We start from the raw sequence: 24526 nt of genomic DNA on the forward strand, positions 1-24526 counted from the left end.
GCTGTCGTTTGTCATCTTGGTGAGGAGCGTTTTCTGCAAATGATATTGTTGTTTGACTGTGACGGAACTGTCTCAATGTTTTATGGATGTTCCTGCTTTGAATTTTGCATGGTAAAGAGTTGCCGCCAAACATATCAATTAGCCTATTACATCTGCTTGTCTTGTAGCCTAAAATCATAGGAAGCCTCAGCCTACATGATTTTCCGCAGATTTGGAAACTCTTTGAATCTTTATGTCATTGTGTTTATTTATTTAGCCTACTTGCTTTGACCAGTGTTTTTGAAGCAACAATATATGTGATTAATTTGGTATTTTGGCAGACATAGATTACTGTATGTGTAATTACTATGGTAAATATTTGTATTGTGGTGAGCAGGTGCTGTGGGTGCTATATTGACCCTTTGAATTCCCACAGTCTGCTTTATTGATGAAGGACATTCTTTAGGTATCCTTTGACCCTGATAATCACAATTTTTTTTTGCATGGGAAATTCTTAAACAACAATTGCAATTTGACCACAAAGAACTTTAACGGTTGTACCTAAAGGTTGTGTCTCAATCAGCATTTGTTGCACTACTCGTCCGTTATAGTGCTGTCAAATTGGTTCCTGAGTTACAGAAATATTTCCATGCTAAAAATTCCCACAGTGCCCTGTTAAAAACCATCAGCTGCTCACTGTACTTACTAGAAATGTCATCATGTCTCTGCATGTTTCATGGTGTCTCTGAACTTTTAACAGCTCACATGAAGTTGCATTATAAAACCCCCCACTTAATGCATATTGAGTATTAAAATGCATGGCATGATTAGATGTGATTTCTGAATAGAATATTAATGTAGAGTCAAGTTTTTCAAATATATTACTATCAATATATTCATCAGCCTTATTACTGTAATTTAAGTGTAGGCTAATGTTTTCTTTTTTCATTGTGTTGCTTCTGACAGGAAAATGTAATTTCCATTTTTAAATCGGTTTTACAAGTTCATTGACTGATTTTTCCACCCACAAAGTCAATGTTAATGCCCAAGTGTGCTGTATGGCTCTCGACTCTGCACTGTAAATAATATGTCTTAGTAAACTTCAGACAAGGATCGTGTCAGGTTAAGGGAATCAGTGTTGACAGATGCATTCAGCCAGCTGCTTTGACACATGACTCAGCGAACAGGAGTGAGCCTTGCTGGAATGACATCGGTCAAGCTCACCGGTTACAAATACTCAGGGCCAAAGTTCTCACGGTGCACAAACTCACAGCCAAGTCCGGTTCTCCAATGACAGGGATGCCCATCCTGCTCCTAGAGATCAACATGTCTAGTTTAGGAATCAAATACTAATCATGCACACTTGAACCAGGTGATCGAGGTCTTAAGGGTCACTTGGAAAGGTGGCTGCTGAAATAGAAGCCAACTGCCTTGATATCTTGTCAGTAATTTGCTTGACAGTAGGTCTGTATGTCAGTCATTTCATTTTTCATTCTGTCTATCGTTTTTCCATTCATCCGTCCATCCATTTATCATTTTCACTTTATCTGTTGATCTGTCTGACGTTCTATCTATCTGTCTATCCATCTGGCTCTGTTCATTCTGTCTATCATTTTATCATCCATCCATCCATCCATGTCACTTTATCTGTCGTTCTATCTGTCCGTCTATCCATATCTGCATATCTGTTTGTCTATCTGTTATTCATTCTTTCTATCGTTCCATCCATTCATCCATCCATCCATTCATCCATCCATCCATCCATCTGTCCGCCCATCCATCTGTCCATACATTTATCAATCACCAATCAAAACTTTATCACAGACTCAGGGTCCAATTTTTAAAACACACCCAACATATAACACAACAACAATACAAATCTTTTTTTGAATACACAAGTACCAGTGTTTCCACAATTTAGACTGATATCGTGTAGTGCTAAACCTTATATTTGAAAGACCCATGATAATCTAATTTTTAGAAGCATTAAGTCGGCAAATAAATTTGTACATAAGATTCCGTAACACAACTTTATACGTGTTAACTCCCACACTTACAAACATCTCACTTGCACTATGCCATCTAGGTCTCCTTAATAAAATTCTCATTGCATCATTGCATGCTACTGGAAGCCTCCGTAAGATAGATGTTCGATAATTTGTCCACAAATGGGCAGTATACAGTGGTGTACAATATACTTTAAACAATGATGTCGTCACATTTATCTATCTGTCCGTCTATTGTTGTAATTTTATAATTCTGTTGATCTATCGCTCTGTCTTTTATCGCTTTGTCTGTCTTTTTTAACTTTTTTTCCTTCAACTTTCAAATAACATTTAAAGGGCCCCTATTATGGATTTTTGAAAACGACCTCATGTAGTGTGTAACATTGCTCTAAGTGAATGAAAACATGCTGCAAAGTTTTAAATCTGAAAGTGCACCGTATATAAAGTTATTTTCTTTCAAATGGAAGAGTCGAATCGTTTTTAAAAATGATAAGCCGTTTCGTTGTGATGTCAAAACGAAATGTTAGCATATTGCCCGCCCACTTATTGCGCGCCCAGACAACAGGGAAACTTGAAACCCCCTCAAACCGGCAGCTGATTCCTGTTCATGTCGAGAAGATGCTGTGCTTTACAATGTGAAGGTAAAGCCAGCTTTTTTTTTCACTGACCAAGGACGAGCATGTGAAGAATCAGTGGTTAAAATTTATCTTTACCACAATATCGCAGCAGTATGATCCTAAACTTTTGCTGTGTTCCCTTTATTTTACTGATGACTGCTTCTCAAATCTTGTAGTTCAATGCAGGATTCGCAAACCGCTTACTCTTGAAAGATGGTGTTCAAAATACTTAGTTTTGAGTTTTATATTGTGTAGGTCTCCTGTTAACTGGTTAACTCACATTATTACTGTCTTTCTGAAAACTTCTGCTAATCCGTTGTGGGCCACTATTACCTAAAACTGAAAGATTAAGCATGAAGTAAGATTTGTTTTACCAACGTTTATGTTACATCAGTCATTCACGCTAGAGCTCGGCTAATGTATACATTGCATACATGCACTGTTATTGATACAGTTTCCATGTGTTCACTGCAATATATTAGAAAAGTACTCGGTAAATAAATCATTACAAGTAAAATAATCGGTTTGTTGATGGACATGCACTTGTTAATGCAATGCTGAGGAATTACAGTTGCAACATCTCATAATTTACCTCAAACTAAGTAGCGTATCACTGAGAAACGTCCTGCTCGAGTCGTCCTTGCGATGGGGATTCAGGTTGAATAACTAGTTCTTCCAATGTTTCATCATTGGACCTGCGCTCGCATTGATATGGTAAAATCGATGTCATTGTTCATTACTGTGTTTAGTTTACGGTGTAGGAAGCCTCAGGACACGCAGAGTTAACGTTGTTATGGTAATGGGCGTTTTTGTTTTCGACTCGCGCGCTGTACGATGTTAACCAATCAAAACAGACTGGGCTGTCTGGCCAATCAGAGCAGAGTAGCTCGCGGAAAGGAGGGATTTAGAGAGATTGATTTATCTGACGAGTCATTTGAGAATCATTGAAAATGTGGTGATGTGCAAATGTATATTATGAGAAAATTAAACAGTTTTTTTTACCTTTGATGCATGTAAACCTGTTGTTGGAGACTCCAAAACAACATTAGGAAACTTTAAAATAGCATAATAGGGGCACTTTAAGATTTGTCATGAAAAACTTATCTTTTCCTTTAGATTTTTCAAAAAAATGTTTCAGTCAATTTGAATTCAGCCAATGTGTTGGAGCACCTACTGTGGCAAAGTGAGTTGTGAAACTATAACAGTCAAGGTGTTTCAGTCAAGGTGTGTGCAGCACCTATTCTTTGACTGAGACAGAGATATTCTACCTCTCATTCTACCTCTAGGAGTCCCAAAGAGCAACAGATGGCAAGTTTTCCAAGATGGTGTTGATTAGGGTTAGCTAAAAGTTGAAGGCCAAGATTCCAAAAATTAAGCACTTAATTAGATTATATTACATTTTAAAATACTCGTAATCAGACTACAGTTACTTTTTTATTTATTACATGATTACAAGTTGTTCTCACAATGGCAGTAAATTATTTATAAATAATTTTTCCCTTCTCTTTATCTTTAAAAATTTCCTTTATAAAAAGCCTACTGCTTATAGGTTCAGAAGGCCTTCCAGGTTTGTTGAACTGCACACGCAGACCAGCCACTAGTCTTGAGCATTTGATCACTAGATTTAAGTGTTTTCTAAACATTGCAACAATGCATATAATCAACTCCTGACAAACACATTCATTATTATTTGAATTATCACTCAGTGAGTCATTTAACAATCTAGCCTATTACTGTCTTTGAAAGGCTTTTGTCTTTCAGACGCATTAAAATGTACACGTTTATGTCATTTCATATTTACATGCAATGCAGGGATTACCCAACTTTTTTGTCAGCTGAACCTCTTTAATCTAATATATTTACTTGAAGTACACCCTGAGATTTAGTTAGGTCAATGTTACATTGAATCAATAGTTCACTCACTGTTGTCTGATGTTGGTTAATGGTCACATGACATGCAGGTAAATAAATTAAAAATGTTTATAATATTTTTTAGTAAGTGCTTTATTTTGATTGTTTTCATTTTAAAATTATTTATTTAAAAAATATATATTTTTAAATATTTTAATTGCTTAATAGCTTTTCATTAAACTCACGAACCCCTTGGAGTACCATCACACACCTCGGTCTGGGAAACCCTGACGTAAAATATTATTTAATCCACTTCATGTTGTTGCTAGCAAAGAATTGAATATATATTCTTTTCCTTTGTATTTATCAATATGGTACAAGATTATCCTATACAAACCAATATGATGAACAAGTTAGGTCAAAGGTAATCTAAAAGTAATCTTATTATATTACCTTAAATGTGCAATGTGACGCATTATGTTAACTATAATTTTTGTCATGTCGTCTGGAATCTGTAACTGATTACAATTTGTAAGTAATCTACCCAGCACTGGTGATGAGCTATAGCCCCCTTTAGGTAAGGTCTAGATGTGCAGAAGAATTTCGAGCATTTATGTACAAGAGTCTTAATGAGTCTGGTCTCTCAGTAGACACCTTGTGCTCTGGTACAATTTCTCCTGTTTATTTGACTGAATGCTGATTTGTAGACTTAGCATAGAAATCGTTCCACTGGGAGCCAAGACCATAATTACAAAATATCTCCGGTTAGCACTTTTGCCTTCCTTCTAAGATCATTAAAGTCTTTATTTCCTTTTTGCGGTCCACAAAATACAAGTTTAAAGTGAGTCAAATGATTAAATAAATTCTAAATTGCTTTTGTTGCAGATAGACTGGAATTCTCATTTTCTGAGTGAGTTTCTCCTATGAGCAGAGTCTTAGAATGTAGAACTCTCAGATGAAGCTTTGTGCTGCCAATAAATGAACATTGATATTGTTGAATAGTTTATAAAAAAATGAAAATGCTGTCATCATTTACTTGCCCTCATGTCAAGTCACATTTATTTATATAGCGCTTTTTGCAATACAGATTGTTTCAAAGCAGGTTTACAGAGATAAGAGGAAAATTAATTCAACAAAGTTTGTTTCCAGAAGAAAATAGCGTCACAGTCCAGCTTAAGTAAGTTCAGTGATGTTTTTATTTTTGTTTTGTAAACACTATAACTGATGGGCAGAAACTCAAGACGCGATAATTCATAATAACTCATAATAGTGACCATTACTTTGGGATTTTGAGGCCATTCTAAAAAAAACATCCATCCATCCATCCATCCATCCATATGGTACAAGATTATCCTATACAAACCAATATGATGAACAAGTTAGGTCAAAGGTAATCTAAAAGTAATCTTATTATATTACCTTAAATGTGCAATGTGATGCATTATGTTAACTATAATTTTTGTCATGTCATCTGGACTCTGTAACTGATTACCATTTGTAAGTAATCTACCCAGCACTGGTGATGAGCTATAGCCCCCTTTAGGTAGATGTGCAGAAGAATTTCGAGCATTTATGTACAAGAGTCTTAATGAGTCTGGTCTCTCAGTAGACACCTGTTGTCATCCATCCATCCATCCATTCTCACGTTATGCAAATTCACAGGTCAGAGTTCAACAAACTTTGGCACGCAGCGAAATGCTAAACCTTTCGCATGAGCTTTCATTTCCGGTCTGACGCATTCGTATGCGTATGATAATAAGTCAGTGGAAGAAGAAAAGTGTATTGAACGCCCCTTTAATGTTGCAGAGGGTTGAAATCTGGGTTCGCTCCCTCTCTTCAGAAGCGCTGACAGGATCTGAGGGCATGAGAATCACGGTATGTTCTCAGATCAGATGCCAAGCAAAGCAGCTTCCTGAATCTCCACCTCTGAAACCCAGGCTCTCTTTCAAAAGTGGATGTGTTCATAACTAATCCAGTGAGTTTTCAGGACCTTGTGTATGTTTGTGTAATTTTTTTCTTATAACCAGATTCAGTTCTCCAGGTCTATATCTTCTGTTTGTGTGTGTGTGTGTGTGTGTGTGTAAATTAAACAAAAAATGACCATTTTCTCCTCAGGCATGATGCTACTTTAGATGAGCCTTTAAAAAGAGAAAGGTTTAGGAATTGTTAATTATGACTCGTTTAATGAAATGAAGCAAGCAGCAATTAAATATTTAAAGGACAGTCAGTATTTCCTACACTCCCCACCATTAAATCTTGCTAATCCAGGCCTAATTAATCAGTATTGGATTTCCAGCCATTCTGTTGGGTCAAAAGTTCTTTGGTTAATTAAGTTGCAGAGACCTTTATCTGTCTAGTGGGTTAAGCCATTCATATGGAGGTTTGTTAGCCACAGTCAGTTACGGCAGTCTGACATGCCTCTTGTCTGCTGCATTGTTTTATAATTATCTAGATTGATTATTTGCTGAGTAAGAGCTTCAGCCTGGTCTCAACAGCTACACAATATTACTGCCTTGTCTATGGTTCCAGAAGTTCCTCACCCTATGTATCCAGGTTACATTTATTATGATTTTCTAATATCTGATAGTTGTATATTTTTTTCAGCTGAGGATTTACATTTTTTTTTCATATATTTGTATAATATAAAATATATACTTTTTTGTTTTTATGTTTTACCATTTTTTTCTCCTTCTTTAGTCTCCAGAAACTAAATGTGACTGGAATGTAAACAGCAAAGCCACATTGGCTTTAACTAACCTGGCTTGAATATCCCCACCACTTATTTTTTAATACTGGTTTGGAACATCAAATGCTTTTTTGATGGGGACTTTTGAGGTAAATGCTGTTCTATGATGAAAGGTGTAGAAGAGCCATGCATTCATGCTTTGAATCTCTGGCATGAGAAGAAAGACCAAACATCTTTGAATATTTACTCTTCTTCAGACTTTAACACCTGCAGGCCCTCCTCTTATGGCTCGTTTCCACTGAGCAGTACGGTACGGTACAGTACGGTTCGGGTCGGGTCGGGTCAGTAAACCATGATCCGGCTAGCGTTTCCACCGCCAACAGTACCCTACTTGATAGGCGTGGTGTTTGCAGGAAAGAAGCCATCAACGTCATTTTCGCGCGAAGAAGAAAGCGACAAAGTAAACACTAATGGATGGCATACAGCAGATCTTGTCCTTGCTTCTCGGCATGTTTGTCACAAGAAGACAAGCGCCGACATTAGGCATTTCTCAATAACAAGTACGCAAAGTTCTCAGCAGAATGACTCCCGAGGACGCGAGTCCGGTAATTCTCCAAATGGAACAGCGCGTTCTTGAAAGCGTCACTCAGCTCGCTCTGCATGTACATTTTAGGCAACAATAAAACGAAATATATTATAAAACACCACTCTGTCCCTTTTCGTTTTCATTTAAATACATTTTAAACATTATAGGCACACAAATGTGGTTCAGGCAATGTATAGACCTGATTATATTATTTACTGCATGTTTAACGTTAGCCTATTTATAACAAAACGAAATATAAAACACAACCCTGCATCTTTTCGTTTAAATTTTAAAAATATTAAACATATTCCTGGCAATATTTGCATTTGTACAAATGTTGCAATAAACAACATTACAGTGATAATCTTGTAATAAAATAAAAAATGACAAAACTCAACCCAGTTAAATTTCAGTTTTAGCAATAATAGCCATTATAAAAGTATAAGTAAAAGGTAACGTTACAAGAAGCTATACAATAAGAGATAAAGCAAAAAATTCAGTCAAATATACAAATTCAGCGCTGGTCTAACATTAACGTTACAACGGAAAAGTTAAATAGCCTAAATATATGAAACTTCACTTAACCCTCAGCAAAACGATTGGCCAGGGAACGAATTATCGATTCACGAGGCCAAAGATCACCCGTTAAATTTACACAAGACGAATTACCACTACAGAGTCAGCGGCAAACGTCAGAACGACTAGCCGAGGAAAGGCTGTTCCAGGCGGGGAACATGAGCGCCGAGCGCCCGGTGATCGCCTGGAATGGATCAAATTATCAGAAAACATTATAAATAAACCACAGATTTGAGCTTTAAACAACTACATTCTCGTCTGAAAAACTCTTAAAACTACATTTCGTGAAGAATAACCATACTATTATATTCCAACTGTATATTAAAAAAATGGCGCTGCTTTTGTTGTCATTCCCCTTGTAGCTCGCGCAAGTGACGATACTCTGTCAACCAATCAGCGTTCTGCAGTGAGTCTAGCTCCACCCTTTAGTACCGTTCCACTGTGCTAGGTACCCCAACGGAAGGGTACCCAAAAAGTGGTACGGTACGGTTCGGCTTTTTGGTACCATTCACAACTTTTGACAGTGGAAACGCAAATAATTGCGTACCGTACCGAACTGTACCGTACCGTACCGCTCAGTGGAAACGAGCCATTAGTCTCTCTGCCCTCAGCAAAACACCCTTTTAGTGCATCCAGAACCCTGTACGTTAATGCCAAAGGATGTTGGTATTTGCGTAGCAGATATAATGTTGTGTTATAATATAAATAAAAATGTGGGCTAGGCCATGACCATTGTGTCCTTGCTTAGATACACCATATACCGGAGTCTTACATGCCTTTATCTTTTTGTTCATGTTTTTTGCTTGTACTGTGTATTATTACAGTCTCCATTCATTTACATTAATGCACTTGGCAGGTGCTTTTATTTAAAGCGTCTTACATCGCAGTCAAGGTATACATTTTATTACCTCATGAATTCTTTGGGAATCGAGCCCGAGACTTTTGCGTTGCTAGCACCATGCTGTACTGTTTGAACTACAAGAACACAGTCAGTACTTGGTAGGGTTGTTTGTTCCAGAAAATCCCCCATTTGCAGTTCAACATGTCTAGTTCTGTCTTTGAGTCCCGGTAAGAACTGATCTCAGTCTCCCCCTGATCTTCTTATCTGTTTGACTTGCTATCACAGACTTTAATTGGATTGGAGGTCCTGGCTTGTTTTTGTTCCCCATTCCTCTCTCACCTTCAGGTTTGCAGAGTACTCAAGTGGAGAGCCCAAATTAGGGTCCACTTATTTTATGGAGATTTGATGTATCCCCTTACTTCTCAACAGGAGTCTGGTTGCTTACAAATATTGATGCTTATGTAAACATTTGAGTATACTTGTTTTAAACTGCATGGTGGTGTATTATAGGGCTATGCAATATAGCAAAAAAAATTATCACAATATAATGTTTCATATCGTTTGATATCAATAATTATTGACATTTTTATAACCTTTTTTTTTAAAGACAAAAGTTTGAATTTAAACCACTGTTTTGTATTTATTTATCCACAGTATTAAGGCAAACAACAAATTATATTAGTTTTAGCTGTCAAACACTAAATAAAAAGTTAACAAAAATAGATAAAATGTAAAAAACGGACATTTGAAGACCCCAAACTGCATTGTATTTTGGCCAAGAATGTGCGATTTTTTTCTGCTTGGCTACAGCTCTCCTTGCAGTTTCCAAAACCTTTTCTGGGGAGAGAGCCCGAGACCAGGAGTCACATATATTAAGACTCCCTTCAGGTTTCCTCCTGAATTTAGGCTCCATTCTATCAAATTAACACGCAAAACTTCACACATCTCTTGCAAAGGCAAACACTTCATTCAAAACTATTTTAATTCTTTTAAAAATGGTGCCACTGCATAGTATCTCTACAAGCAAACATCAAATAAATACATCAAATAGCCATTATGCATGGCAAACTAAACACAGATACTGACATGTACATGTTTGTGCACAAATAATACACTGTATATATAGTATGTATGCACAATTGTTATTGAACTGACATGAGCTGTATATTGACACTATTGTCTTGTTAGAGCTGTTTTACAGCAGAATATGAATGTGTTCCTATTGTTAAGCTTTGCAACAACATGTATTGTATAAAGCAATATAGAAATAAAGGTGACTTGGCTCCTATGCATATTCAGTATACTAATAAATTCTAAAACAAACAGAAATGCAAAGGTGCCATTTTTTTTTTCAAAACATTGCGTTTTGATTTATAACTGAATGCATAAGTGTTTTCACTCATGATAATGGGGTGTGGGTAATCGGTGATTACTAAATGAAGTACCAGTTTTAAATTATATATCTACAGTAAATGACTTTTTTTTTTTTTTTTGCACACAAAAAAGTTTGTTTACAATTGGATACTGGGTATAAAGTACAGTTGGTCTGAAGATTTGGCAGTGAATGGTTTCAATAAGTGGGCCTCAAGTACCACTTTTAGTCGCTAAAAAACGAATGATTGAACGACCAAAATCACCTTACACTGTAAAATACGAATAATAGCAAAGTACTGTATTTTGAGCAAACAAATACCCCAGAAAACAACAAATATACAACAAACAAACAAATATATGGCGAAAAAACAATGAATGCCCTGTGTTTAAATAAATATAAATCTACTCTTTACTTACCTCAGTTTCTATGGCGTCGACAAATATTCCGGTCATAAACAACTGTAATATTCTTATATTCAGATAAAAAAGTAAGTGTTAAAGAAACTCTTGAAACTTAAATAAAATGTTACAAAATGTGTGCAATGTAAAAGTGTAAATGTAGAACAATCAAGGCAAACTTTGAGGTCAACATCTGTAATGGGTGTAATAAAAATTCACGATTCAGTTCGATACGACACAGTGGTGTCAAGGTTCGGTACGTTTGCAATACAGCGAAAAGAAAGAAATGCTCAACAATAAAGATCAACCGATTGTGAAAATTTCAGCCCAGTGCTGCACTGCTACAAATTTTTTTAATTGAATTGATCTTGTTCATGCATTGAAATATTTTCTGTGATGTTCTTGTTGTTGCAAATTGCGCTGATTTGTCGCTAATGTTTTCTAGTTGGCAAACATAGGTACTGTTTTATTGAAATTTGTATTGTATTTCTATTTTATTATTAAAATATGCAATATTTTATTCATAACATAGCAAATATGAAATATTTAGCTAAAAAGCTTTTAATTTAGCTTTTAAAGTTATGAAGAAATGTCAAAATTATTGTTTCAAAGTATATTAAAAGTGGACGGTGGTTTCTCAGTCTTTTGAGTCTGATACAAGAATTCCTGGTATGTTTTAAGGGCCAGGTCAAGGTGGAAATATATCTGCCATTTTTGAACTGTTGAGGCCCGGTAAGGATATTCCTGCTGTTTTGACCCAACTCCAACTATATACTTAGCCAAGTTAAATTTTTTAGGTAAAGATATTTCTAATATCTGATAATTTTATAGTTTTTTAGCTGAGGATATAAAGCACCCTCTGGTGTTATTTTTTTATTTCAGTGAAATTAATGGAATATATTTTAGTTTGATCATGTTTTTCACCCCTCTCTCACATTTAGCATTGCAGAATACTCAAGTGGATTGCCCAAATTACATCATATTCCTGAATCTTGCCTCACACGCCTTCACCTTTTTGTTTGTGTTCTTTTTGCTTGTACTGTAGGTGTCGTATTACGTATTACACATTTTATGTTACTAAATTATTTAGGGTTATGATTCATTTATTACCTGTCAACTTAAAAAAACATTGAAGGCTTTGGAGCACAGACTTAAGTTTGGTCTCTTCTTGGCAGATTATTGCTAAAGTAATTTTTTTTTCAAATGAAATATCCAATTTCCAAAACAAGTTTTACTCTAAAACTGAAGATCAAAGCCATAAATCAGAACAAGTTGTGTTCCTAATTTGAGGTTGATATCTCAAAAAATATTGCTTTTTTCAGTAAGATTTTGTTTGTGTGCAGAAACAAAACGCTTCCACTAGATGAAATTCGCTTCCCATTCGTTTCCAATGCGGTCATTTAACCATTTTTGAATCATGTCCATTATATATTTTTGTTCACACAGCAAGTGCAAAAACCTTTGCCAAGTTTCGGTCCATTTCGATGAAGTAAAAAATTCTTAAAAAACAAAGTTTTTTTTTTTTTTTTGATCAAACAGCACCAGAGGGTTGAGAGGAATTATAGGAACCAGTTGATATTTGAGGTGTTGTGTTCTCTTAATTATTAACTTTGTGTTCATGTGGAGAGCTTTGTGTGTGTGCACATTTGAAGGCAATGAGCAATTGTGCCCATGGCCCTAATGGTCAGTTTGACAACTGCATTTTGTGGTGATCGTATAGCTCCTGTCTAGTTTGACCACAGATTTAACTAAACTTGGACTCTTGTGTGAGTGTCTGCGAATCACTTTGAGGTTCCACCTTTTGCCGCTTCTTTTGATTTCAGGCCAGTTTGCCAGCTTTTCCTCTGCATCAGCTTTTCAGTCTCTTACTGTGGGCGCAAATGCCAGCCAGCGCTCTACAAAGCCAAACACCGGAGCCGCACGCCTGTGGCTTTGAGAAATGCAGGTGTGCTGCCCAGGTCTTTAGAGAGATGTTTTCTTTCCATATGGTTCATCCCAAAAACAGCACATCAGTTGTGGGTAAATATCCTGCTGGATCCAGCGTACGCCAGCACTTCAAAGCAGCGAGAGCTTCCTGAGAAGAACTTGGGGGGGAGCCAGGGGTTAAATCAGTTGGGTTGCCATCTACTTTAATGACTTTCCTTTCCCAAAAAGTTGCTTCTGCACTTCAAGCATCAGGAAATTGCTTAACATTTTCATTTTCACCATAACATTTTCATTCCATACTGAAGATGTCATGTTTGGGTTCTGCAAAACTCGTACTGGTTGACCAGTTGTGGGAATTTTGGTCATTGGTAGTCATTGTGATGTTGCAAAAAAGGACGGAATAAAGACTTAATCCGGCCAATCAAATGAATGGTTTTTGTCACTTGAGGGTGATTATGGGATCAGGATGGCTAAGTTTGAACCCCAGAATAAGGAAGTGTCCACTCAGGCAGAACCACAGACTCCTGCTGAGGTCCTAATTTACTCACCAGGGGCTGAATTCATTCCCTCATCTCTTAATTAAGACTCAGAGAAAGACAGATGACGGGGATGGTTTCAGATAGTCTTCTAGACCAGGGTTTTTCAAACATTTTGTTAAGGAAAATTTACTCTTTCCTATAGATTTTCCCCTCTCAGAAAAAAGGTACAAAAGTGGTCACTGGTTAACCTTTCAAAAGGTACACCTTTTTTTTGTTCCTTATTTACCCATAGAGTGCATAATTGTACCTTATATAAGTACCTAAATGGTAAACATGAATACCTTTTTAAAGGGGACCGGCCTAATGACAACTTTTGTACAACATTTTCTGTTCAGTCAATTAAAAACAATTTATTTAAATATTAAAAGTGATCAACAAAATTTAGGGTTAGGTAACAAAATGTATTTATTGACTTTTAATTTGACCTAAATGAATTTCATTGTACTAAATCAAATATTTTTTTTCTAAATATTTTTTCACAAAACTTGTGCTGATAATGATTTATGACCAGTCTCTTAGACTTCCTAAAACCCCCTTGTTGCCACCAAACCCCAGTATGAAAATGCCTGTTCTATACTCACTATTTATTTCTCCACATGTGTTTTCCCACATCTTTAGATAATTTAAGTATGTTATGACCCTTCTATCAAATTAACTTTTTTATTTTATATTATCTATTATAAAAGTATTTTATTAGAATCGTTCTTTTTATGTCATGTATGTTTGTTTGTTATTCAAGGGCGTCTTAGTTAATTCTTTCTCTGCCAACTTCTGTATCATTAGCTGATTCCTGCTGAGTTAATGGAGCCTTAAAACTCTTTAATCTCTCTCTCTTTCCCTCTCCTGCTTCATAAAGAATGTTTATTTTACATTTGCTTTTTTTAAAAGGTAAATCTTGAATTATAACCTCTTATTGTTTTATAGTCAATATATGTCCACATTCTGAAATTATTTTGAATCATATGTGTGCATTCATATTTAGCTGTTAACAAGTACTTTAATTTACCAAAAATGCTGCTGTTACTCTTTCTTTTTTCCCCCTTTTATTGAAGGTCACTATGTTTCCATCGTCCCTAAGGCATGTCTTGACAGCAGTGGATTTGTGATCATATCACATGTACCTGTATGTAAAATCTTTACAATCTGACCACTGTTATTTACACCATCCTACAGAGCAGGTGCTTGTGGTTTTTACTTGTATTTGATGACCTGAGACGAGGTCTGTCTGCCCACACAGCTAGTGAAACTCAATCTCAGATAGTTCTTCAATAATGTACCGTGAGTCACAGTAATGACCTGAGTCTCTAAAGTGCATAGCGGACGTCTGTACAGCATGGAAATGGAATGAAGCTTCCTCACAGGCCTAAAATCAGTCATCATGAACAGACAGTCTGCATATCTAACTTTTTCCATTGCTGTGTGTTTCTCTTTCTTTAACAAAGTTAATAGACTCAACAAAATGTATTAGTTTACATTACAAATCATGCAGCAAAAGTGTTTTGAGATATTGTGCAAGGAACTGTGTGAAAATAAGTCTTTATTCATCAGTAATCTTGCCCTGGCCTGTAATCATAATTTTGTGTGAAAAAGAAATAAGTTTTCTTTTTTCCAGCTGGAAAGTGCAATGAATTGTATGTATAGGTTTTTGGCGTTTTGTAAAAATGTAGTTTGAGGCACGTTATTCTAAAGAGCCTATGCTGGGGAGGAGGGTTACAACATGTTCTCAAACACTGTCACACTGAGGGATGTTTTTACAGAGTGAAAATGGCTATGAAAACAATTTCCCATGCAGCATCATAAATGAAAGCGGCAGTGGTTCTTTTTTAAACCTGGAATCTATCATTTAACTATGCAGACAGTAAGCGAACATTTCATGTCATTTCATAATGTTGTGTATAACGAGTGACAATGAATTGGAATATTTCAGAATTCGAACCATAATGTGTCTATTGAGTGAGTTTCCCATTTAGGAAAGTTTGCTTGGAAGCCATTTTGAAATGTATGCAATGGAAAATGCAGAAACCATTATTCCTCTTGTGTGTTAAAATACAGCTTTACAGCATGTCATATTATTTAAAAGATTCTTGTTTTTGTTTTCATATGCATAGTTTATATAAACTATTGGGAATACAATGCCCACACAAGGCCTAGACTGGTGGGGCATGGGGTTCAATGCTGCTTTAACTGACTTAACCCTTCTGGGACCCAAAGCACGTGGTGCATCCTGAGTAATTATGTTTCAGCCATGAAGAGAGTGCAAGAGCTTTCTGAGGTTCAGGTTTCATTATCTTTTCACCTCCCAGATCTCTCCAATGCACAAGGCAAAACCTCAGTAACACTCAATGCCACAACTGCTGTGTATTAAGTTGCATGAATGCATGTGAATGGTCATATTGGTGCAAGGCAGGTTTTTTTATGTTTTAATTGTGTCACTAATGTTATTTGTACAACTTCTGTCTAAAGTGCTGTTACTTTTTTCTCTTTTATTGTAGATGTGGACCTGTCGGTGTGCAAGCACGCTGGGCCATCATGTTGTACGCGAAGAATGGAAGAGAGCTACAGAGCGGCAGTCCTGAGAGACACCACCCAGAACATCAGAGCATACAGCTTTGAGCTGAAATATGTCATTTCTGCACATGCCACCGCCTTCCAGGGTATATGAATGCATGAATGGATGGATGGATGGATGGATGGATAGATGGATGGATGAACGGATGATAGATAAGTGAAATGGATAGATAAATACTGTAAATGGATACAGGAATGGATTGATGGATAAATGGATGAATTTATATGGATAGAGCAACATAAGCTCATTGGAAAAATTGCCTCTGTATATTGTATGTGTAGGTACAAAATGTACGTATACACAATTCACTGCAGTTTCACTCCAGCTGAAATGAACACTAGCAATGAAAACTAAAACTCCAAAACTTTTTATCCCTTTTCCTGAAATATGAATAATGATTATGGGGGTAGATTATTGATTAATAAAGACACAGGGCCAGATTTACTAAACAGAGCAAATTAGCGTGAGAGCACAATTCCATGAAAGCACAGATGAGAGTGGAAAGGCCTGCGCATGATCTACTGATGATACGCAAATTAATGAACACAGACGCAGCTGGATCATTTCCATAATGACCAACTCAATCTACTAAGAGCAGCACTAGAGCATTATCGTTGAGTCGCAAACAAGCAGAGCCGCTGATAATCAGGTGCAGAGTATCTACTAACATCACAGACACAAAATGGGATAAGACATTATTTTTTTGGACGTTGGGAAATGGCATAAATACCAGTAAATTGACTAGCTTAAACCTTAGTAAATCTCATTCATTTAAATACTCTCCTCTCTTAAATGTTGTGTCTGAAGTCCTGCAAATACAATAAATTCAGCCGCAAAAATAACTGTCCACGCCTTTTCAACACAAATTTTTCACTGCGTATCTTTAGTAACTCCTGACAGTAGTTTTTTAAAGGGTTAGTTCACCCAAAAATGAAAATTCTGTCAGTATTGACTCACCCTCATGTTGTTCCAACCCCGTAAGACCTTCGTTCATCTTCGGAACACAAATTAAGATATTTTTGATGAAATCTGAGAGCTGGATCACTCCTCCATACTAGTCCATAGGCTCCTTCTGGGATTGAAACTTGCCAGCCCCGAAAAGTCATTAAAGACATCGCTAAAATAGTCCAAGTGACTACAGTGGCTCGATCTTAAGTTTATAAAAAGACGAGAATACTTTTTGTGAGCAAAAAAATAGAAAATAATGACATTATTTCAACTATTCATTTCCTTCTCTGTGGGCCTCGAGTCAGTTCACTAGTATAACAGCGTAAGCTTCTGTTGTTGTACGTCACACACATCACCCACATGACCAGCGCCGGCCAATAGTGAGCCTACGTGTGACGTAGCTCTACGGAATTACCCTAAGTTAACTGACTAGAGGCCCATAGAGAAGGAAATGAATAGTTGAAATAAAGTCGTTATTTTTGTTTGTTTTTGCGCACAAAAAGTATTCTCGGCGCTTGATAAACTTAAGAATGAGCCACTGTAGTCACTTGGACTATTTTGACGATGGGTTGGAACAACATGAGGGTGAGTAAATACTGACAGAATTTTCATTTTTGGATGAACTATCCCTTTAACGCCAAAAAAGAGTTTGCGCTTGCGCAAGCTCTTAGTAAATCTGGCCCTTATTTTCATGCGGTTACCTACATTACACCGTGTAATAAACCTCAAAATGCTTTTAACATAAGCATGCATAATTTGTAAACGAATACATTTTGACATGAACAACACATAACCATCTCCATATATGGCTTTTAACTCAACTGGTGCAGCATTGTACTTGCGATGTGGAGCACATGGTACGAGTTCATTGAAACCCGAGTCACAATTAAAGAGTTCAAGAACTGCAGTATATGTATTTATATCTCATGTTTGTTTTTGTTAATGTTATAGTATGGCTTGAGAGTAGGATTTAGTGTAGATGGTATGTTATTTTAAAATGCAATAGACTCACCGAACATTTCATAACTGAACTTTCTAGATATCTAAAACAACCAATGTAATATAACCTTGTTTTTGTTACATTGGTACATTGATATTTCACTTTGAAATGGTCACAAAATGTGCAAGAAACTAATATTTTACAGAAATGCTGCCACAGGCACTCTTTTCTAATGAACCTGGATTTGGATGGATGTATGGCAAATTTACGGGTTAACTGTTTCTGTGTACCTCTTTGTTGACCGTAGTTTGACTTGTTTAATTGGTATAAATGACCATGTGACCTTTTTTTCCCCCCCATGTGGTTTGGCATATTGTGATTGGTAGAGACACTTAAGAGTTTCATCTTTGCCACTGATTGTATGTGAACAGGAAGTCTCTTCTCATCGTCTTGATTAAAGCCCCAGATGTGTCTTTTAGGAAAATTTTAACTAGCTGCAAACATTCAGAAGCATTTAAAGTCTTAAATTAATTATGTTAAATTATGTTCTATGAAGTCTAGTTATATGAGGTTTGGTTGGGTTTTACTGCTTTCATTCTTTAGAAGGGGAATTCAGAGTACTTGCCCACACTCTCACGAGTGTCGAACCCAGTGGCCAAACCATAATCGGCAGTGGGGCTTTAAAGAATCTCAGTCGTATGCAGCCTTATGTGTGTGCTTTGGCAGAGAGCACCGGTTGTTATTAAGGTCTTCTGTCAGTTCATTCATGAGTATCAAGCTTTGGTGTGAATGAATGAGCTCTCACATACGCTATTTCAGTCCTGCACTCACTATACGCTCATTTTAATGCGATCATCGGCCACAGTAACTCCACAGAAATGGACACATACTCTTACACATTCTACATCTCACAAGAAGGGTGCAAACCACATACATAGTTTTCGGTTATGCTCTTCAATCATCCCTTTGTCTTTCACAGCCTGTTTTCTCTTGGCAACGTATCCACAAGACAGCGCAGATTGTTCACTGCATTCCACTGAAGTGTTTCTAACGCTTGTGTCTCGAATGCGGAGATATGCGCAGAAGGTTTCGCCGTCGACAGGTCACATGCAGTAATCAGGAATGTTCAAACAATGGAGCTGATCGCCTTTTACGGCTGCTGATGTGTGTGTGTGGTGTCTGTGTTTGAAAGACTGAGAAATCTATAGTCACTATAGTGATTTATAGATTCTCAACTATTGTTCTAGTTTCTGCATGGATCAGGGTTAGTGAGGAAGATTGGTTGTGACTAACATGTAACACAATTTATTTAATAGACATTCATTCATTCACTTTCAATAGTTAAACCCTCAAGCTTTTATTTTGACTTAACTGCAGGTTTACAAATGCTTCTCAATAGAAATCTTTTGAAATGCTATAAAGTTCTGTACACAAAAATGTTTGAAATTATGCAAATATGAAACTTTGCATTCCCAAATGCATGTTGAATTCACAGCAATTTCAGAGCTGGAGCATTTACTGAGAACCTCTGAAAGGCTGAAAACACTAGATCATAAGATGCTCGCCTTAAAGGGATAGTTCACCCAAGAATTAACATTTCGGAGTCATCATTTACTCTAGCTCCTCCTGTTGTTTCAAAGCTCTTTGACTTTGAAACTACACACGGGCGAGTAAATGACTCATAACGTCTATAAAATTCTTTAGAAGATATTTTTTAAAAATGTCTCAGTGTTTGCTTGTATACAGTTAAAGGGGTAGTTCACCCAAAAATTTAAATTCTATCATTTACTCAGCCTCTAGTTTTTCCAAACCTGTATGAATTTCTTTCTTCTGGAGATATTTTGAAGAATATGGCTAACCAAACAGTAGATGGGCCCCATTAACATCCATAGTATGGGAAAAAAATACTATGGAAGTCAATGGGGCCCATCTACTGTTTGGTTAGCCATATTTTTCAAAATATCATCTTTTGTGTTCAGCAGAAGAGAGAAATTTATACAGGTTTGGAACAACTTGAGGGTGAGTAAATGACAGAAATTTCATTTTTGGGTGAACTACCCCTCTAAAGTCAATGGGGTCCAATGTTGCTTGGTCATATCTTCTATTGTTTTCTGCAGAAAAAAAAGTCATACATATTTTTGAAATTACACGAGGGTGAGTAAATAATGACGTATTTTGGGTGAGAATAATGTATAATATGTATATATTCTCACAATCATTGCAAATATGTGGCAATGTTTTTTTCTGTAAACAGTACAAGAGACTGCAAGAGACAATGTCTCCATCCTGGATTAATAATTAGCCTGTGGCGTACAGACATCATATCTGATTACAGACTTAATGTAAAACTTAATTAGAATGATGATTTTAGGTTTTCCATCATTACTTCAAGTGTATAGTTAGAAGGCATGTGTTTGTTTAGGTGTGTGTGTGTGTGTGTGTGTGTGTGTGTGTGTGTGTGTGTGTGTGTGTGTGTGTGTGTGTGTGAGAATCTTTCTCTCCTCATTTGTGTGGAATCTCGTTTAAGGAAGTTCAGTAGACAGTTGATTCTAATTATCTAGCTTCATCGTGACAGTGGGTATGTTTGTAGTAATAAAGGATTTAAGGAGTTATTAAGGATAATGTGTGCTCTGATTATCTCAGACTATAAGAAGGAATCACAGATTTAAAGAGAAACTGGTAAAGGGATGTTGAGTCACTGTCCGTGAGAAAAAGTTTAATAGACAAAGGCTTTGTTTGGAATGTTTATTAAATGACCCTGTCTTTGTTTTATTCCTCTCTGCTAAACTTGGATCCAGAGGCCCTATTTGGAATGAAATACTGTATTGTTATGTAAGTTGTAGAGTTTTAACATTTGCATCTAAATTTCCCATATTTTGTCCACTGAATCTTTTCCTTACAGCCTTGAAATAATTTGTCAAATTAGACATGCCATCTTCTTGGGTCGGGTATGACCAGAATCTTGTTTTTTTATACCAGTTTTTTTTTTATCACAGTAACTGTATATATCATGATATGGTTATGTTTTGCAGATATTTTTAACTAAAAATGTATTCTTACTATTATGTGGTAATTTATTTTTAACGATCCAGTGAATTAAATACTTAACAGTTGAAAGATAGTTATCAGGGTTATTATCGTAAAATAAAAATAAAACTATTAAAAACATTTTTGTTCATTGAAATAGTTGAAATGAAATCAAATTTAAATATTGGTTGAAAAACTTAAACTAATTGAAATTTAGAAATTTTACCTTGGCAATAAACTGAAATAAGTTTAATTTGAAGCACTAAAATTAAGTAATTAAGTAAAAATTAATTCTAAAACTAACCAAAACTAATTCTGAAATAAAATAAATTGAAACTAAATAGCAATATTAAAAAAACAGCTAATAAAATGACAAAAGTACATAGGGAAATTAACGTAACTCAAAATATAAAAGTATAAGCAAATTATAAAACTGTAATAAAAAACCTATATAAATAAACTATATAAATAAATTAACATGGTTCATATTGCTTTTTGTTCTTTTGTCACATAGAAAAGTCAAGTGCATTGCATTGTGAGATACAGAATTCCTCTCTGCTTTTAAACTGCACATTTTGCCAAACTTATTTGTTCATTCTGATGTTTGATGGTATGGTAGAATGCCATTCTGAACCGAGCCAAAGAAAGGGAAACAATGAAGTGAAGGCAGTCCCAGGAGCAGCAGTCAGGGGTTCATAATGAACAGTGACTAATGGTCTTTCTCCCTGTGACCATGGGTAAGTGCACAAGTGAGTGTTTCTATGTCAGTATGTCCTCAATTTTCCCTCAGAGGGTTAAAGAGGTGCAAAATAACAGATGGATGTTGCTTAAAGACTTTAGATAGAGGAGAGCAGAGAAGAGGCAAGAGAAGATGAGAAACTCAGATGTTTACGTTTACACACAACTCTGGAATGCTGCTCAATGAAAATAGATTTGTGTGAAATTTACTGGCAATTTCCACAAGTAATTACCAGTAAATCTGAAGTAATTATTGCTTCTTTGTCAACAAATCACCTCTGAAAAAAGGTGCACAGATGTGCACAGTCATGCCCTTTTTTGCCCCCGCTTGTAGATGTCTTAACTACAGCATCTGGCTGCACAGACTGTTGAGTGATCAAAATTTGGGTAACAATTTTGTATAAGATTTAATTTAAGTTGTTGTAGTTAAGGCATCTACTAGCAGGGGGAAAAATGGGCATGTTAGACAGCAAACCCTTGCACCTCTTTTCACTTATCGAACAAATCTGATGCAGCTCACAGCGTAAGGCATGGGATTTGGGCCTCCAGTGCTTTAAAACATTTCATAGGACACTAAAGCGCATCGTATTCATGGAAAGTGCCAGTAGAAACCTCATAAATGCTTAGCAGTGACGCCGCCTTGGTGGCATCATGCCAGTTGTGCTCTGGGGAAACCCTTCTCTCTCACTCATTCTCCTTCAGTCTTTCGTTCTGTCTGGCCTTTATTCTCTCTTTTCCCATTGTTGTTATTCGTCTTTCCCTTGTCTTCATCAGTGAATGCATGACTCTTAAGGTCTCAGAGGAATCCCCCTCCTCTTATACGTCCTCCCAATGATCATTTGGCCTTTTTGGAGGGTAGATTTATCCATTGACTAATTGAGCTTGCCATGTTACTTCCTTAGCTGGCCCTGGACCACAACTTGTGTCCCCTAAAGAGAAAAAGAAAAAAAAAGGATTGAGAGTTAGCGGCAGTTTGGCCTGAACTGACGGGTTGACCCAAACCCAAAGCCTGATGTCAGCGGTGAGTGGGCTTGGGACAGGAAGTGATGCTCATACCGTACCTCTGAGCAAATCTAGTGGCTTCAGCCTCACACGCAATGCACCTGCTATGTCATTCCCATGGTAACTGTGGAATGGATGGATTCTAAACATCCCATCCAGCCCCTGCTGTCCAGCTGTCGTGAGATGGACGCCGATGTTCTGGGAATGATGCTAGCCTGTTGTACGCTGTACAGGACAGAACTAATGCTTTTGTTGTTCAACAAAAGGTTAAAGAAATATTTAGAGTGACCCAGCTGTCTGCGTCCCCCCCCCCCCCCCCCGCATGCTGAGCACTGAAGAGAGAGAAAATGCAATTTGTCTGGAAATGTCCAACGTCAGATGATGAGAGATAGTGTGGGACAAACAAAACAAGTGAGTGAAACTTTCTGTAGAAGAAAAAAGGACTAAAAACACTAGTTTAAGGTGGTAGTTCATTGATTTTACATAGATGCATTACATTAGCTGATCCAATCGTGTCTAGATGGATAATCCACCGATCTACTAGGTGGTGGACCTGCTTTTGATTTGGTTGACCATCATGGCACTAACTCTAAGGGCCCTATTTTCACAATCTAATCGCATTGGTCTAAAGCGCACGTTAGTTCACTTAGGACGTGTTCGATTCACTTTTGTTAGTTCAACAACGGGAAAAATGGTCGCTGCGCACGGTCTAAAAGGGTTGTCCCTATTCTCTTAATGAGTAATAAGTTTTGGGCGTAACATGCAATAAACCAATCAAGGTCTCATCTCCCATTCCCTTTAAAAGCCAGTTGCGCTCGCGCCATGGCAGATTCGCTATTTAACACTGAATGCTTCTCCAGAGGAAATGGATCTGCTTGTGTGGTTAAAGCGCGTGAGCAGACCATCTACTGGACAAGCCGGATTCCACCATGTCTTTATGTACACAATATTCATCTTTTACAATTGTAATCCTTTTATTTTTAATATTTGGCTAGTTTGTGTGCCCCTTTGCGTCCGTGTGTGTGTAATAAGTGTACGCATGTTGTGGACCCTCCTATAGGTGCACATTACTAATGCGCCCTTTAAATAACAAAAAAATATTGCGCCATAGACTTTAGACCAGGTTTTTGTTGGTCAATGGCGCAGTCTATTTCAGTTGCCTCAAAATAGCAAAGTGCCAACTATGCCCCTGAACACTCCTCGTTTTCAGACCAGCACGCCCATGTGCGCACAAATAGGTGCAAATGCATTTGCTATTTAAACAACGTGGTGCAGGATGTGGAAATTATAAATGCGCTGGGCTGAAGCAAGCAAAAAAGACCTCCGTCGCGCCTGGCGCCACATTGCACCGTGTGTATGATAGGGCCCAAAGCCCTATTATTACAATTATAGTAATAATGATGCTTACCCCAGCAAACTCTACTAATGAAAGTTTGAAAGGGAAAAAAACAGGAAATAGGAGTACAAGTAGTGTTTAGGCCAGGGGGCGTCTGAGGAGAAAGGGAGTGGTATCATCTCCAGAGTGTCATTGCGGCCACTTTCACACGGCTTTTGGGTTAGCGTCTAGCTGCTTCATGTCTCATTATACACTTCATTACCTCAGACTGAAATGGACAACCAAACACATGATCCAAACCCAATCATGTCTCAAACTCTCCACTCTCTCTCCTTCTCTCTTCCAAAATCATTAGGTTGTCCTAATACTGGGAGGGAGAGACAGAGAAGAGATGGTGGTTTGAATTCCTGTTGTTCAGTCTTTTCCAACAGCATGGTGAACCATTTTTCAGGAGAAAAATCTGCCACCAATCATCACAGAACATGCGTGAGATGTCTGAACAGTTGGCACTAGAAGAAAGTGTTCTGTTGGAAGAGAAAAGCATTTTTCATTTCAGAATTAAGGGATCATCAGTCCTCCTGTTACA

The 24526-nt window shown here is 37.0% G+C and overlaps 1 protein-coding gene across 2 annotated transcripts in view; it reads left to right on the plus strand.

Moving 5' to 3' along the window:
- The window catches only part of gpc5c (glypican 5c), a 134991-nt gene that overhangs the window by 509 nt on the left and 109956 nt on the right, over positions 1-24526 (plus strand). For both annotated transcript variants that reach the window (XM_077222346.1, XM_077222345.1), the window contains exon 2: positions 15873-16034. In XM_077222346.1, coding sequence (XP_077078461.1) covers positions 15873-16034 — 162 coding nt within the window. The remainder of the gene's footprint in view (positions 1-15872; positions 16035-24526) is intronic.

This window comes from Siphateles boraxobius, unplaced genomic scaffold (genome assembly GCF_051911475.1).
Source record: "Siphateles boraxobius isolate OS27281-9 unplaced genomic scaffold, OSU_SipBor_1 86, whole genome shotgun sequence".
Lineage (NCBI taxonomy): Eukaryota > Metazoa > Chordata > Actinopteri > Cypriniformes > Leuciscidae > Siphateles > Siphateles boraxobius.